The 17,462-nt window shown below is 34.3% G+C and overlaps 1 protein-coding gene across 3 annotated transcripts in view; it reads left to right on the plus strand.

The window, feature by feature from the left end:
- LOC6041134 (small conductance calcium-activated potassium channel protein) overlaps window positions 1-17,462 on the plus strand; it is a 459,395-nt gene that overhangs the window by 158,945 nt on the left and 282,988 nt on the right. For 2 of the 3 annotated variants that reach the window (XM_038252479.1, XM_038252481.1), the window contains exons 4-5: window positions 459-494; window positions 1,672-1,752. The exons of the other annotated variant lie outside the window; for it this stretch is intronic. In XM_038252479.1, coding sequence (XP_038108407.1) covers window positions 459-494; window positions 1,672-1,752 — 117 coding nt within the window. The remainder of the gene's footprint in view (window positions 1-458; window positions 495-1,671; window positions 1,753-17,462) is intronic. 3 annotated transcript variants of the gene reach the window in all.

The following is a 17,462-nucleotide window of genomic DNA, read 5'->3' on the forward strand; positions in this document are numbered from 1 at the left end:
ATACCTGCAAGTTATTTTTAACAATGAAAGTGCAAGCAGTTCCAGTGTTGTTGTTTGCTGCTAGAGGAGATTAGCGAATCGTGACTATTTCTCAGAGAACACAGAAGTTGCGTTGACAAACAAAATGAAGCACACTCTCCAATTTGAGCTCAAACAAAGATAGGCGATGTGGAAAAATCCAATTCTAATGTCACGTTCAGCTATCGAATACATTTCTACTGCATCGGAACTATTTTATGAATCTTTGTACCATCGACAAATCTCATCTTTACTGTCTATTTTCCTTATAAGTCTTATTTCATATCACAATTAACGCTACTTAAATTCACAATACTCATTATCTATTTCTTCACTGTTTTCATTTCTTTCTCTTCCATATCTTTCTCTACTGTCCTTCTGAAAAAAAAATCTCTAATATTCTCAACGTCATAAATCGCCGCCCGCCGTCGAAACTGCAGCTAGTGGCGCGCAGAAAGGAAAAGGAAAATGAAAAGGTCTGGTTTTCGTTTTCTTTCCTCGCAAGTGTGTCCGTAGCACCACATTTTTTTAAGCGTAGAAAATTGTGAAACAAAATTATTGCTAACAACACCTTAAGTATGAATTTCCCACGCGTCGTCGTCGAATGCACCCTGCTTATTCCAATCTGAAAATATACCAATAATTGGATCAACGTTACAGTAGCTAATCTATATTGAGTCTAGATCTTGTATAAACTGAATATTATAAATAAGACCCCACAAATTTTACCCCACCTTGTAAAATATCACAACAACGAAATTAACAGAACAAATTAAACATTTTAATCATACTGCTGAACAAAATGCTTTCAAATCTTCATCTAGAAATTTGTGTCATTTAGATAATTTATCATCAGATTACAGGGCTCAAGGGAAATATTCTTGTCGACGTGCCACCCAAGCTGGGATACCAAGTGGTGAGGAAAAAAAAAGTCGACACATTCCCTCGAGCTCTCAACCTTTGAATAATATTCAAATTCACAAAATTTAACCAAGATGAAAATTAGGGTCAAATTCATCCATCCTTCGGTCATCCCGTAATTCACCCGCCATCACCCAATTACGGACTTAGCCTCGTAATCGTCGTGTATTTAAGTGAAACAACAGCCAAGTTCTGAGATCCAGAGCCGCAAAAGGAAAGGGGTTTGATGCAAATCAACATCTCCCCCGACAATGGGCTTATGTAAATGATGCTTTTTTCTTGCTTTCTTTTTTGGTTTTTTGGTCTTCAGGAAGTCCTTCCGGTCTCCGCTTGAGAAATGTTTAGTTTGATTCAATTTGCTTACCTTTTCAGTTTGGTCCCGCTGTGAATACCAAGCAGTCGGCATTTTTTCAAAAAGTTTTTAAATCTGTGAATAAATTCGCTTCCACGATTAGACAGTTGACAAACTTGTTTCCAGGTGGAAAATCACCACCAAATCACCCTGTAAATCTGCGATTTGTAAGAAAAATTCAACCAATGTTTCCTCTTCTCTGTTTTTCTCTCTTTTCTCTTTTTTCCGTGCTCTTCTTCTACGACTTGATCGACTTTTTCCGCGTGGGTCAATGAAAAAATCTAAATCTCACAAATATACATTTCCCACAACCATCACCACCAAAACTAACCTCCTCGACCCGACCCACAAACACCAAGGGCGTGCTACTCTGCCCACAGACTCTGTCGCAAAGTAGGAGAACTCGTCTGAGGAGGGCCTTCACCGAGGCTACGAATGAGACCGTCAATTACGCTAAAACGGTATTTGAAACCTCTCTTTACTTGCTACTCCACCCTCTACTTTTACTACTATTTTACCTTAAAAGTTACAAAAAAACGTTGTTTTCAAACCAAAAGTGCAACCAAACATGTTATCTATCTCTCTCACACACCAACTTCTCTTCTGTAAACCTCTCTCTCTCTTTCTCTTTCTCTGTCTGCCACACACAAAACCACACACGTTCTGTTGTTTAAGTTGCTGTTTCTTTTCCCGGCAAGAAGCTGTTCTATCTATGTTCTAGCGTCTTGTGGTGACATGAAAATAGTTTGTAGCGTTGCAAATTTCAAGCAAGTTTCAGCAAGTTCATCTCGTTTCAACACCCCCACATCTATTACCCCTCCCTCCCTCTTAGCAAGTTGATGATCGCTCGTAGCTCGGTAGTAGTGCGTTGGTAGTTGGTTCAAAACAATTTAGTAGTGTTAGCAACTTAGTTGGTTGTTCCTTCCGCAAGTCTGCGCCGTTACACAAAACAAAACAAAAACAAGTAGTTCACAACCATCACGAGACACACGTCACACCGAAAACTTCAATGTACACCTCTCTGTCCTATCGTCTTGGTCTGTCCTCAAAATCTTTTCCCTCCCCTCTGAAGATGGTTGACCTCCCCCTTTAACCGCTATCAGTAGTCGCTTCCGCATGTCAACCGTCTTGGCCCACTCAAAACTATGGTAGAGAGTTCATAAGTTCTGTTTCGTAAATCGTTTTGGCACCATCACAATCGTAGAGGTTTTATTACACCGTTTGCCGCGTGTAGTGGAGGCAATGTAGACAACTTGTTCGATATCGTTTTTGGGGCGGGGTAGAATGGCTCTTACAATTGTAAATATGCTGTAAATATTGAACTATGACAGTGGGATACCATATTATAAATTATTTACAAATCAAAAACGCTATAGAATAATATTATGTGACATATCACAACTTCAACAAAAACTAAATCAAACATTATCGAGGTAAGTTATAATAATAATGATCGAATTCGACAAACCTTGATGACCAATAAATGTGGAATATCACCAACAAAAAAGTATAACAACTCATATATTCAACATTTAAAAAAGAAAGATATTCAAAGCATCTTCGTGATTCATACAATTTCCAGAATATTATTTTAATTCACAAATAATCATTATGTCAATTATAAATCTTTTGAGCCAAAGGTCACAGCAATGCCTCGATTGCTGGACATAACCATAATCTAAAAAATCAACGAAATTTACCAACTCTGAATGCTTAAGCTTAGATCAAAAAATTGTTATCCCTAATATTCTCATATATTATAAATAATATTTATAAATAAAAAATAAAGCTGAGGGCTTAGAAACCCAAATAAAGAATTTTAGAACAAAACATCTTTAAAAAAGTTACAATGAAATAGTAGTTTATGCAACATGTTGCAAAAAGAGGATTTTTTCAGCACGAGTCGTACATTTATCCAACGAGGTTCACCGAGTTGGATAAATACGAAGAGTGCGGAAAAAATCAAGTTTTGCAACGAGTTCCATACAACATTTTTTGCAATTCTGAAAAACACCCATTGAGTGAAATTTTATGTCAAATTGTCATGTATTTTGTCAATAAATCGTTTGAAGAAAAAAAAATTGAAAAGTGTTACTTTTCGAAACAAGTGCTGAAAAGTTCAACTTTTCAGCACCCATTTCAGTGAATTTTATTTTGAAAAGTGTTGCTATTCGATTCTGTTATTTTTGGTACAGAAAAGTAGGCTGATTTCGTCGTTCAAGAATGACAGGAAAAGTAAGTAGTTTCACGACGGAATTGCAAAAAAAAATTACATCTTGGCAGTCATTGAACGATGATTTTTTCAAAAGTCTGAATATGACACAAGAGCTGTTTTGATTGCAAAGATGTTTAAACATCATTAAGTTTCAAAATCGTGATTTTTTTTACATTGTTTATTTGCATGAAAATTCGTTAACATGCATTCCCTGATTCAAAGTCTGCATTAGAGTGCCCATAAAAATAACCTCCGGCTCCAAAAAAGGAAAACTGTGCCAATAATGAACAAATTTGCTGAACCCACTGACGTTCGAGGTCAGTATTGTAAATGAGTGATAGAAAAAACTATCATTTGATGATACCTGCACCAACATATCAGAGAGTATAGCGACCGACATATGCTTGTTGGATCTCTTCCATTGTCTCAACTCCCGGACTACTACATATACAATAGAGGAGAAAGTCGTGACGTCAGAAATGAACTCAAATCACTCAAAGTTCATTTTGTGAGTGACTTTAACATTTTGGCCTAGTTTGACAGCTACCTCGTTCCCAGGTTTTCTGTGGGGGAGAAAAGGAGGCGAATACTTTATGAAAATCATACCTGTCAAAATTCCTAGCCTCAAAATTTTGTCGCGAGTTGCTTTTCTCCTCTATGGGAGAATAAACAAAAATGGAACAAAACGGTTTATTTTTTTCAAAACGACAGTTGGGTTGGCAATTAAATTGCAAAAACCAGTGTTGGTGTTCTCGCGGTCTCGCGAGAAAAATTCCTTTCTCTCTCGAGTTCTCGCCGCGAGTCTCGAGCTGCCGAGAGAAACTCACCGGTTGCCCGTGCTCTCCTCCCCTTGCGAGCGGGCTTTCTCGCGAGCCAGATTTGCCTGTTCGCGAGAAGTTGAACGTGTTAGAAACGAACAAAAAACAACACAGCGATTGAAGTTACACCTCTATAACATCGCCTGGTTCGCATTCATAAGCTTGGAACGAATGACTAGCATGAGAACGCGAACGAAAATGCAAGCGCGAGCGAGAAGAGAAAAGTACTAAAAGTTCTCTCCCTCGCTCGCGAGCGAGAAATGCTTTCCTTCTTCTCGCTCGAATTCCAACACAGCAAAAAACAAATGATCTTCAATAAATTGAGCACCGCCAACTGGGGCGAATCGGGACCGTTTCTTTTTTTTAAGTTAAAAAAAAACATTGTTCCATTGGAAGGTTAAAATTTGGTTTTAGGGGAAATATACCCTTTCTCAGCCTATTTCTATTACACTCAACCCCCGGTGGTTGGTCACTTTTTCGTTTGACACTTTTTTAGTTTGCATCCCGTTGGTTGGTCAAAGTCAAACTAAAAAGTGACGAACTGTCACTTTTTACTCGCCGCTCACGCACACTATCAAAACAAACGTTTGGTAGTGTGTGTGAACTCCGTGTTCGTTTGACAACAGTTGGTGTCAAACCATCGGGGTTTGAGTGTATCGGCTTATCAGCACTTTGATCATGAATTACAGCTTTCATAAAGTGTTTTTGACTGTTTCAAAGTAATAAATAGCTCAAATAAAAGTGAGTAAGCAACTCTCCATTCTTGATGTATCAAAAAATGTTGATTCAATAGCGGAAAACTACAAAAGTGATGAGAATTGGTCGAACGGCTTAGAGTGATTAAAATGGGTATATTTCCCCTATGTTGATAACTACTAGCGCAGCAAATGATTTTTCATCAAAATGAGCTTTTCATTTGGATCGATGTTTTTGCTCAAAAGAGTGTAGATATTTTGTATGGTGTATTTTTTGTATTTTTAACTTTTTTTAGTGATATTATTGGGATATTACTTCTTGTTCTGCAATGTTGGGTGTTTGGTTTTTCGCATCGGCAACCAAGTCTAAGCACTATTTCACCTGGTGCTAATATCTCGTTTTTGCCAAAAGTGGATATTAGCCGTTATTTCAATGGTGAACAATACTAGACTACACGCTCTTACCACTGAGCCATTCGTTCTCTCCAAAACCTGCAATAAATGAACGCGAGAGGGGGATTTCGAACCGATCTATAGAGGAGAAAAGCAACTCACGACAAAATTTTGAGGCTAGGAATTTTGACAGGTATGATTTTCATAAAGTATTCGCCTCCTTTTCTCTCCCACAGAAAAGCAGGGGACATAGAGGAGAAAAGCAACTCGCGACAAAATTTTGAGGCTAGGAATTTTGACAGGTATGATTTTCATAAAGTATTCGCCTCCTTTTCTCTCCCACAGAAAACTGGGGACAATGTAGCTGTCAAACTAGGCCAAGCTGTTAAAGTCACTCACAAAATGAACTTTGAGTGATTTGAGTTCATTTCTGACGTCACGATTTTCTTTTCTATGGGAGAGAAAAGAAGAATGTCAAACGCGAGATTGTAAACACAAAAACGTGGTAGGCTATGTTCTTCTCAGAGAGTATCAATATTCTTTTAAAAAAAAAAAAAAAAACGTATATACGGTAAGAAGAGCAGTTTATTTGGAGCTTGAGTATTCAAGCATGATAATTGGAGTCGCTGAGATGTGAGAGTTTGATATTTTGACAATTCTGTTCGAGGCTAAAGACGGTAAAACACGTTGGAAAATTACTTTTTAAAACGAAAATTACTATTCAGGTTCAAATTGTATAGCTTTGGTATCTAGCGCAAAGCTGTTGAGTGCTAAATTTCCAATATAAATCTAACTTTTGCGAATATTTAAATAGAAACAGCGCCAATTGTGGAAGATTTGGTATCTTCTGAAAAGTTGTTGGACAGACTTAAGCTTGCGTCAATATTAAAACGAGTCAAATCAAAAAGTTGGTAAAAATATTTACGAGACTGAAAAATCAAGTCTGTCATGTAGAAATTGCCAAAAACCCTATTTTTTCAACATTTTTATTTTTAAAACCACTGTATCTTCACAAGGATTGGACATAGCAAATTGGTCAATATGGAGACTTTTATGTTACTTGTCTGGGAAATCGATTTTTGTATTTTTTTGAGAGAGACAAACCATCCTGCATTTTTCGTGAGTCTTTTGTCTATTTCCTCAAAAATTTTGAACAAAAAAAGTCGTGACATCATCTTAAAATTTGATTAATAAACTTAAAAATTTAAAAATCTCATGGAAGTGGCGGGTATTATTCTTTCAGTGTATTTTTTTTCAGAAAGCCCATCCAATTTCTTACAAATTTGTCTTTAACCACTTTTTGATACGATGCAACAGCTTCGAGATACAGTTATTTTTAAATTACAAGATACAAAAATATTTAAATAACTTACGCCCATCTCAAATGTCATTTTCAAGTGCAATTGGCTTCATATACACAAAAATGGCTTGTATAGGCTTATAATAACATGTCTACAAAGTTTTATTGAAATCGGAGAGGGTCGGTAATTTTTTTGAGTGATGGCTTTTTCACAGCTTGATCGGCGAAACAAAAAACTGTCAAGTTATCTAACCTCTTTCATTTACTTCGTCAATTTAACGTCAGGATATAATGCATGTTTTTAAAGCTTCGCTCCTTTTCGATAGTGGTCATCGTTTATATCGTAACCTCAATGTCACTCGCCGAAAAAAAAAGTTCGGAATGCGTGTAATCCGGTTTAGCAGCGCAAACAAAACGCAAAGTGAAAGCAAATAAAAATTACTCGTATCATTAGCCGAAAAACATCACTCAGCTGTCGCTGAGTTATCGCGTTTAAATTTCATTTTTAACATGCTCATTTTTCCGCTCTAACGAGGTGAAAAATTACATGAACACTAGACAATTGGGGGAGGGAGTAGAGGAGAGATATATAGGATGGCTTTTCGCACACATCGGAGTACAGGGTTTTTCTCTGAAAATATCTCATCCGGTGCCACTTTGTGGGTTACAATTTAGTACCCCCTCGCAAAACTGACTCAAATCACGGTGCGTAGATAAATGAGGGAGGAAGTGTCTCGACTAGTGTCGAGATTTTGTTGTTGCGATGGTAATTGAGACGGAAAGCTTGAAATATTTCATTAATTAACCGATACTGTCACGGTGATATGGGAAAAATTCTCATTTCGCGGTGTCATCTTTGAAGAGATGTAATGAATCTTGTTTGTCGTTTGATGTCGCTTAAAAATCGGTTCACCGAAAGTGAGTGATTTGCTAGCCGGAGAATTTAGGACATGTCATCAATCATGTTAGATTACTTGAGTCTACAAGTTAATTTTGTCTCATTAATTAACCACAAGTTCAGGGAACTTTCAAGTGGAATTTCAAGGCGGTTTCTTCGTACCCTCCAAACTTTACGATTATTTTCACCTTGGCACTCCAAACCAGCTCCAAAATAACTAACTTAATTTTTCCAACGATTTTCCAACCCAAAAAACATTCAGACAGGTGTGCGTGTAGAGTTGTTGTGTAATGGTGTAGGTGTTCATAACTCAGTGTAGCTCAATAAATAACATAATGTTTACACCGGACAGTTTTATGGTGGTTTTCCTTCTCTTTTATTTCCTGCCACAACGCACCCCCACACAGGTGCAAACAAACACACACACACGTGGAGCATAACATGCCGCACCGCCACGTGTTGGTTCTCGGCCGCTAATCCATCCTCTTGTTGGAGGAGATTTAAGCAGTATAGTTATAATCAGAGATGCGAACCTGCCACCCACACCCCCTCCCTCCCAAATGGTTATCTAACGGGCAACGTTCTGTGAAAATGTACATGTGTTTGTGTGTGCGGGGTAACTTTTATTGGGATTGAAATTCGTCGAACCGCTAAATGGAGTTTAATCAGTTTAAAATCCGCTTTGGATTACGCTCAGGTTCGGGAATTAAATTTACGAGTTTGAAGCGGGACTGGACTTCACTGACAAGTTTATTGGAAATTGATTAAAATGTGTTTCATGTGATCAAACAAATCAGAAGATCAGAAAACCAGCCTAATCTTTTCATTGGTTGACTGATAAAATAAGTTGAATTTTGGAAGGTTGAAAAATTTGCACATTCTTTTTGGGTATTTTTACCTAAAATAAATGTGAAATTTAACTTTTATTTGAAGCATATTTATAGCTGGAAAAATCGCAAAAAAACCCTCCTCAGAAAATCTCTCATCAACAAAACTTTTGACATTCGATGTACAAGATCCAAAATCTTCAGAGGATTACAAACTTTGAAACCACTCTTGATATCAAGTGTGTCAAATTTCAAACTTTCCCCACAACTATCTATCCCTCCCCCAGCCAACCAACTCGATAAGAAACTTCTTGCTGCCGCGATTGCAGCAAAGTCCGTGCCAATTAAGCATGCATGCTCGCACCAACGTGAGAGACCACGTGACTTGCAACGTGACAATGTTATCCCCCTCCTCCCACCAAGAATAACCTAGTGCCAATCTTGAATGCAGTTGTCATCCTGCGAAAGCTCCAATCAATTTCCAGCGGGGGAAAATTAAGAGGGCGATATAAAAAAAACTTTTTGTTAAATAATGCAAGGGGATTCTGGAAGAACTTTTGAAAAGGATGTAATCTTGAATGGTTTTTTTAACATTTTTTCTTACAAAGTCTATGAGTCAATTTGAAGTATTATTTCCGAATAAGTCATTAAAATTGTAATAGTTTCTCCAAAAATTAGATATTGAGAGCGCTGGAGACTTGTCACGGCTTGCGTTTAAGACTGACACACAGTCTCTGAATGAATAACTAATGATGTAGAAGAATGGATGCACTTTTTTCGCTGCAGATATGCAGCAAACTTTTTTTCGCATAAGAAATTTGATCTTCTTGTGTGGTTGTGCATCAGGGACTAATTACTATGCAGAAAATTAAGTTTTCATCTAACCAACTGTGGCGGTGACAAAAGTTTCACATATATGGGTGAAAATGAATCCGTTTGAAAGAAAATTTAAATTTTAAACTGCCATCTGCAGCTGGTCACGATTCGTTTACGAAAAAAGGAGCGAAAATTTTCACAAAACGATTCAGCGCGCGCGACGGAAATGGATGAACCCGGTCAACAAGCAAAGTGAATTACTGTAATTTGCAAAAGTTATAGTTGTAACGCACGCGAGCACGGCGTCAGCGGCGTCGTTCGAGTGGAAATTTTCGTGACTCACGGGATTAATCGAGGAGAGCAAGGTGAAAATTATTTTCTTATGCAGAGCTGCCACCAGCAGGGCGGATTGTATCTTCCCAAGTCTGTTGCATGCAATCAGGTTTGCATGCTTGAGTAACTGTTTGCTGAAAGGGTACTTTGCAGGGAGAGAATTACTGCAGTTCATCAATTAGGACAAACGAGGACGAGGATAATATGTTGAACTTTTATTGCAAGTTGAGTTTAGCCATAATACTTTTATCAGATCAAGTATTCATTATTTGACCCCACAAGTCAATTGAAAACGAAACGAACAGCACATTTTTGACCACCAAAAGTATTTGCTAGCCCTCTGACGCACGTGTTAAAAATACCCCCGAAAGTTATCGTAACGAGCCTCGAAATAAAGAAGCAAGCCTTGCCTATTTTCAAAAGAATCAAAAGATCACTTGCATAAGTGATGGTCGATGCCATCTGACAAGCCCACAACCAACTGGCCATGTCTGTGGGTTATTAATAATGCAGCTGCAAATGTCTGACCTGGCATGTCTGAAAAAATTGTTTATTCTTGATAATGGGATTCGCTACTTTTTTCAACAACGTGATAGTCTGAACACCGAAACGGATGGAAACATACATACAGACTGGTCTCGATGTTCGCTTCGCAAGCGAATGGTCCTGGGTTCGTTTCCCGTCACCTTTCAACGAGAAAGTAAAGGACATGAGCAATTCTCTACCAAATGTTGTGGCCTGAACCACAACACGCCCTTTTTCCCATATTTACCATCTCTGTTTGGCGATATAAGACAATAAAACTTATATACGTCAACAGGTAAACGCAATGACTAAATCTAGGAGGTTAAATGAAGTTAAGTCGATAGGTAGTCAATTATAATACTAGGGAGGTAGTTGATCTACCGACATGGAAATACTTAATAAAGGTGAGCTCGTCCTTGGACGAGCAGAGTTGAAGTACAACGGAACAAGTGTACATTGTTTTATATTAAAGAAAGTCCGCGATAATAAATATATAACATTTGGTGTCAGAAGTCAAAAATGTAGCTGAAGTAAAGTGATTAAAAAAAAGGATCATCGGCCAGGAACCCTGCAGTAAACACGGACACGATTGGTAACATATAATAAAAAATACTTTAACAAACATGGAAAATTGGTTGAAATTTGAACACATCGAACTATTTGACGGTTCGGTGCAAAAATTAAAATCCTTTATAGAAATTGTGGATCTTTTTCACGAAATCTATAAAACAAAAAATATAAATGAGAAACATTTCCTTACAGTGATTAAATACTGTAAACTTTCGGAAAAAGTACAATACGAATTCAAAAACGAAAAAAATTGATACTTGGGACCAACTTAAATCTTTTTTTGCAAGATAGATTTAAACCAAGTTTAAAATTGATGTTGGAATTATAAGACGAAATGAATGCATCATCAATCAAGCAAAATGAAACCTTAACTGATTTCATTGCTAGACTTAATTATATTCTGACAAAAATAAAAAACAATTGTGGCTCCGAATTTGAATTATTCCATCAGCATGCCATGGGTAAAGCTGTATGGAAAATAAAAGACTTGTTGTCCATCGACACAATTATTATTTTAGGCCTAGCGTCTACTTTAGACGAAATCAAAATTACTTTGGAAAAATTAAATTTAGGTGACAAAAAAATGTATGGTAAATTTCTACCATTAATTGACAGAGCAGGAAATTTAGAACAATCTACAGCTCAAAACAACGGAGTTCAATATTTTAAATTCAAAAACCATTTTCAACCATGTTTAAATTCTGGGAAAAAAGGTCTCCAAAACTTCAATCCCAGGTATAAGGGTAACAATTTTAATCCATTGCACAATAACAATAATGATGCAAATCAAGAAAATATTTATAGAATCCGACAACAAAATAACATGAATTACTTTCACGGTAAAAATAATTGGAAATATTTTGTTCCTAAAAGGGAAAACATTCATTATAATGATACAAAAATTAACCCTAATTATAAGGGTAAAACTTTCGTTCCATTTTTTAAAAACAAAAGACCTTATTTTATAAACAATTACGATAAAAACAATAATAATAAAATGACAAATGGTAATTTTCAAAATAACAACTCTCGCAACAATCGTTATAACAACACAAATAATTGCCACAACTATAACACAAAATATAATCATTACTGGCAAAACAGTATGCCAAAAAATAAAAATTATTTAGCGAAAAACAATTCAAATGATGAAATCTCGTATATTCAAGCTGAAAATTTCAACAATCCAAATATCAGTGAAAACCTTTGTGACAATACTGAAAATCCAATTCTACATAAACAGCAGAATATGCAAATTATGGGGAAATCAAAAATAATTCAAAAATTTTCGAGCTTAACGAAAAACATAATGAGCAAATTAAAATTATAAAAAATGAAGATAAAAAACAATGTCAAAAACTAGATTACCAACAAAACAAATTTAAAAATTATTTCATTGAAAACGAGAAAAATATTTTTTTAAATAAAAATGATCACTTCTACCAACAATTTATAGAATACTTAGATGATCTAAGTAATCAGTATTCTTACTGATAAACAAAAAAAAACACACACACACACACACACACACACACAATCATGATAGACATATCTTAACCATCAATTATGTTGATATCTGGCCAATATCAATTATCAATGAATGTTAAAGAATTACTCTACCTTGATCGTAAGAACAAAATATTTAAAATCATGTATATTTTTCCGGAGAATACATCTGATTTAAATATAAGTTCAGCGAAAGTATAATAAAAATTCTATCTAACAAAAATCTAAGAAAAGCATTCAGCGTGCACAAAAATGAACCAAAGCAAATATTTTTGCTAAATACAAAATCATTTTCAAAACAAATTATTCGTAAAAAATAAAAATAAATGCTTCAGAACATATAACAGATTGAACAAAGAAAAATGCAATGCAAAAAGCTAAAAGTAAATCAATTCATTATACATAGTATACAAATATTACAAATAATTCAAAAAACTAGCAAAATAGTTTCGTAATTTAAAATCATAGTATGTCGAAAAAAAAACATGCGAGCAATCAAAGATATCAAAATCAACCTTTTAACATTTCAAATTTAATCAATCGATATTGTAAATATGATTCAAGTTTGATTGATTTAATTTGGTTTGTAAAAATCAATTTCATATATTGATTTTAAAACTTAGAAAAACAACCATTATATTTTGAATAAATTTCCAATAACAACACTGCAAAATAATGTTATGTGTTAATCAAATATTCACACAAAATTTTTCCACTTTCAAATCAGACACAAGAAATAATCTTAAAATTATATTATAATAATGAAAGTGAAAAAGTATTCAAACTAACAATATACATTGAAATCTGTTCAAATAGGTTTACTAATTGATCGATTAAAAGAAAATAAAGTTTTTCTTTTAAAAATTTAAAATCAGCTGTCATGAAGCAAACATCTTAACAGAAATGTTCATTTCATTTAGTATAATAACTAGTTTGTTTGAAGTATTTTAATACAACAATTTCTCTCATTTTACTTATTTAACAGTAAGTTAGTTCATAACAAAATAAGGAGATTATAAATTGTGACTTTATACTCAATAAACATGACTTGAATGAAAGTATTAAAAAAAGGAACAACAAACAATTTCGTAGATACTTATGAATATATAGATCCCTTAAAAAAAACGTTACCAAATATGTATAAAAAGAGAAAAATCAGTTATTATTCATGAAAATATAAATATTATAGTTGTACCAATTGAATTAAAAAAAAAACAGTTCAAAAATAAAAAGTAACACAAATACATGCATTATTAACACATTTCAACATACAACATAATTATAAAATACACTAAACACTAAAATACACTAAAAACACACATATAAACACACAAACAAACATCTTGATTATCATTAAACATAGTTTTGAAATTTTATAAAATACATTTGTAGTTAAGTATAATAAATACAAAGTAAATAAGTAAAATCTTACTTATTAAAAACTTATTTTTGTAGGGGGAAGGAGACCCCCACGTTCAAATCTTCAGAACCAAACAATTCTATTTGTTTGCCATCTTCATCTTCATCTTCATCTAATCGTCGTCGAGATCGTGGTCGTCATCAAAAGATTCACGAAAACGAAATCGTTAATAATCGAAACGGTTCCAAAACAACAACATCAAGACATCTTCAGCACCATCATCACAAAGTGTATTCACACATTTTCAACGCCTACAGTCATCCTGCACATTTCACATTTCAAATATATTTTATTGAAATCTTTCAAATTTTAGGAAATGTAATCAATGTAACTAGCATAATTTTCGCGTCTTTCAATTGTAAAACATTATTTTTGCTGTCTAGAAAAAAAACATATTAAATTAAAAGTAAAATTAATAATAGCAAAGTAAACAAAAATATGAAACGAATCCATTCAAAATCAGTAAACATAAAAATTGATTTACTACTTTCATTGTATCCTACTAATCCCGAGTAAACCGCGGGTAATCGGTTCCATCAACTAACATTAGTTTAAGTAAATTTTGTAAACAATATGTACCAAACAAAACAATACCGTATTTCAGAAAAAACAAAAACATCATGAAAACTTATGAAACAAATGACAACAATCTACATAAAACAAAACCTCTACAAATTCAGACAACACATCTATAAATGTCACATAAATAGGTTTCAAAGTATTGTAGCACTATTGACAACATTAAATGATAAGATAAAAAATATCTCTTAGATAATAAAAACCTTTTCCGAGGGGATAGTGATGTTGTGGCCTGAACCACAACACGCCCTTTTCCCATATTTACCATCTCTGTTTGGCGATATAAGACAATAAAACTTATATACGTCAACAGGTAAACGCAATGACTAAATCTAGGAGGTTAAATGAAGTTAAGTCGATAGGTAGTCAATTATAATACTAGGGAGGTAGTTGATCTACCGACATGGAAATACTTAATAAAGGTGAGCTCGTCCTTGGACGAGCAGAGTTGAAGTACAACGGAACAAGTGTACATTGTTTTATATTAAAGAAAGTCCGCGATAATAAATATTTAACACAAAACCGGAAATGGATTTGTAATTCTATGGGTAATTCTCTACCAAATCACACGAAATCGGGAAAAGTTGCCCCGACCCCTCTTCCATTTGCGTGAAACTTTGTCCTAAGGGGTAACTTTTGTCCCTGATCACGAATCCGAGGTCCGTTTTTTGATATCTCGTGACGGAGGGGCGGTACGACCCCTTCCATTTTTGAACATGCGAAAAAAGAGGTGTTTTTCAATAATTTGCAGCCTGAAACGGTGATGAGATAGAAATTTGGTGTCAAAGGGACTTTTATGTAAAATTAGAAGCCCGATTTGATGGCGTACTTAGAATTCCGAAATAAACGTATTTTTCATCGAAAAAAACACTTAAAAGGTTTTAAAAATTCTCCCATTTTCCATTACTCGACTGTAAACAATTTTGGAACATGTCATTTTATGGGAAATTTAATGTACTTTTCGAATCTACATTGACCCAGAAGGGTCATTTTTTCATTTAGAACAATTTTTTTCATTTTAAAATTTCGTGTTTTTTCTAACTTTACAGGGTTATTTTTTAGAGTGTAACAATGTTCTAGAAAGTTGTAGAGCAGACAATTAAAAAAAATTTGATATATAGACATAAGGGGTTTGCTTACAAACATCACGAGTTATTGCGATTTTACGAAAAAAAAAGTTTTGAAAATGTTGGTCGTCGTTGATCATGGCCGTTCATGGTCACCCGCGACAGTCACGGACGACGAAACAAAGAGAAACGCAAAAAGTAACTTTTTCAATACTTTTTTTTCGTAAAATCGCAATAACTCGTGATGTGACGAGCAAACCCCTTATGTCTATATATCAAAATTTTTGTAATTGTCTGCTCTACAACTTTGTAGAGCATTGTTACACTCTTAAAAAATAACCCTGCAATGTTAGAAAAACACGAAATTTTAAAATGAAAAAAAATGTTCTAAATGAAAAAATGACCCTTCTGGGTCAATGTAGATTCGAAAAGTACATTAAATTTCCCATAAAATGACATGTTCCAAAATTTTTTACAGTCGAGTAACGGAAAATGGGAGAATTTTCCAAACTTTTTAAGTGTTTTTTCGATGAAAAATACGTTTGTTCGGAATTCTGAGTACGCCATCAAATCGGGCGTCTAATTTTACATAAAGTCCCTTTGACACCAAATTTCTATCTCTGAGAAAACGGACCTCGGATTCGTGATCAGGGACAAAAGTTACCCCTTAGGACAAAGTTTCACGCAAATCGAAGAGGGGTCGGGGCAACTTTTCCCGATTTCGTGCAGAAAGTATGTTTCAATCTTTTTCTTGAATACTATTATTTAACGAATTAAAGTAAGCCATCTTGCACAAAGCTATTTTAAATATTTAGTGGTACCAATTTTAATCCCATTTGATCATTACACAGAAAAAAAAGTTGAATTTTGGAATGTTGAAAATTTGGTAGGTTGAATATTACCCCTTTTTTGAATAATATTACATAAAAATGTGTAAAAATGTGAACCTGATGAATATTCATCAAAAACTGATGAAAATTCATCATTTTCTGGGGTAAAATTAATCATTTTTTTTGCCACAAAATCTGTCACCATTTCCTGATGAATATTACCTTCATTTTTTTTCTGTGTATAATTAAAAAAGTTTAAAATATCAATTTTACTTTGGCCAATTATTTTTTAAAAAGCTTACCTAAATTGTAATCAGAAACTTACCAACATATTCAAAGAATGTTTTCAAGGCACCAGCGGATTAGTTTGCATCATATTTGCTATTTCTACACAAAACAAAGATATTTTACTCAAAAAATTTGTAAAATTGTAAACCTGATTAATATTCATCAGAAACTGGTGAAAATTCACAAATTCCTGATGTAATATTACACATTCATTTTGCCACAAAATCTGTCACCATTTCCTGATGAATATTACCACCATTTTTTCTGTGTAGCAAAAGTTGTTTGTTATGCAATTTCTAGCTATTTTTTACGGACCGCCTGATATGGCAGCTAACATATTTTTTCAGAGCATTTAAAAAATTGTTTCAAAAAGTTGAGAAAATGTATACTTCCACTTGAATTTTGGAAATTTTCCGGGAAAAGGATTTTTTTTTTGGGAAATCCCAGGAATTCATGGGATTTTTTTTCCCGGGACGGGAAATTGGACGCTCTAAAAAACTGAATTGGATAATTGTACCATAAAAAAACTTTTTTTCTCTATTCTTTTGTTTGAGTAGAATTGGACTGTTATATTTTTTGTCGAAAGATGTCATTTTGCATCATAAGTTTTATCATTCAAATTTGTAGCTGGTCATACAAAATAAGCATGAGATTATTCGATTTGGTGTCTTCAGCAAAGTTGCAGTTTTTTTTTTTTCAAAAAGTGTTTTAGTTAGAATTTAACATTTCTGCTCAAGGATGTAACATTTGCAATTCAGAGATTTGGAGAACCTGAGATTAATGCATAGCCTTTGCAGGTGTAACCGGTTTATCTTGGTCACAATCATCTTTACACTTTACCATTACACAACTTGAGTAGAAATGAAAAAAAATGTAAATAGAGTTAGTCAAAATTGTCAGTAAATGTCTGTGTATTTATTGAACGTACAAGGGTACATATTTCTATATTAGTATTTTGTTAGTTGAGTGCTCTTTTAGGGGAAATTTTTTTTAAAGTAAAAACCCTAGATCTCGATCTAGAAAAAAAGGTCATCTTACATATATGTATTTGGATCACCCACAAACTCGGAAACTTTTTTTGTTATTTGTCG

This window comes from Culex quinquefasciatus, chromosome 2 (genome assembly GCF_015732765.1).
Source record: "Culex quinquefasciatus strain JHB chromosome 2, VPISU_Cqui_1.0_pri_paternal, whole genome shotgun sequence".
NCBI classification, from domain to species: Eukaryota; Metazoa; Arthropoda; class Insecta; order Diptera; family Culicidae; genus Culex; species Culex quinquefasciatus.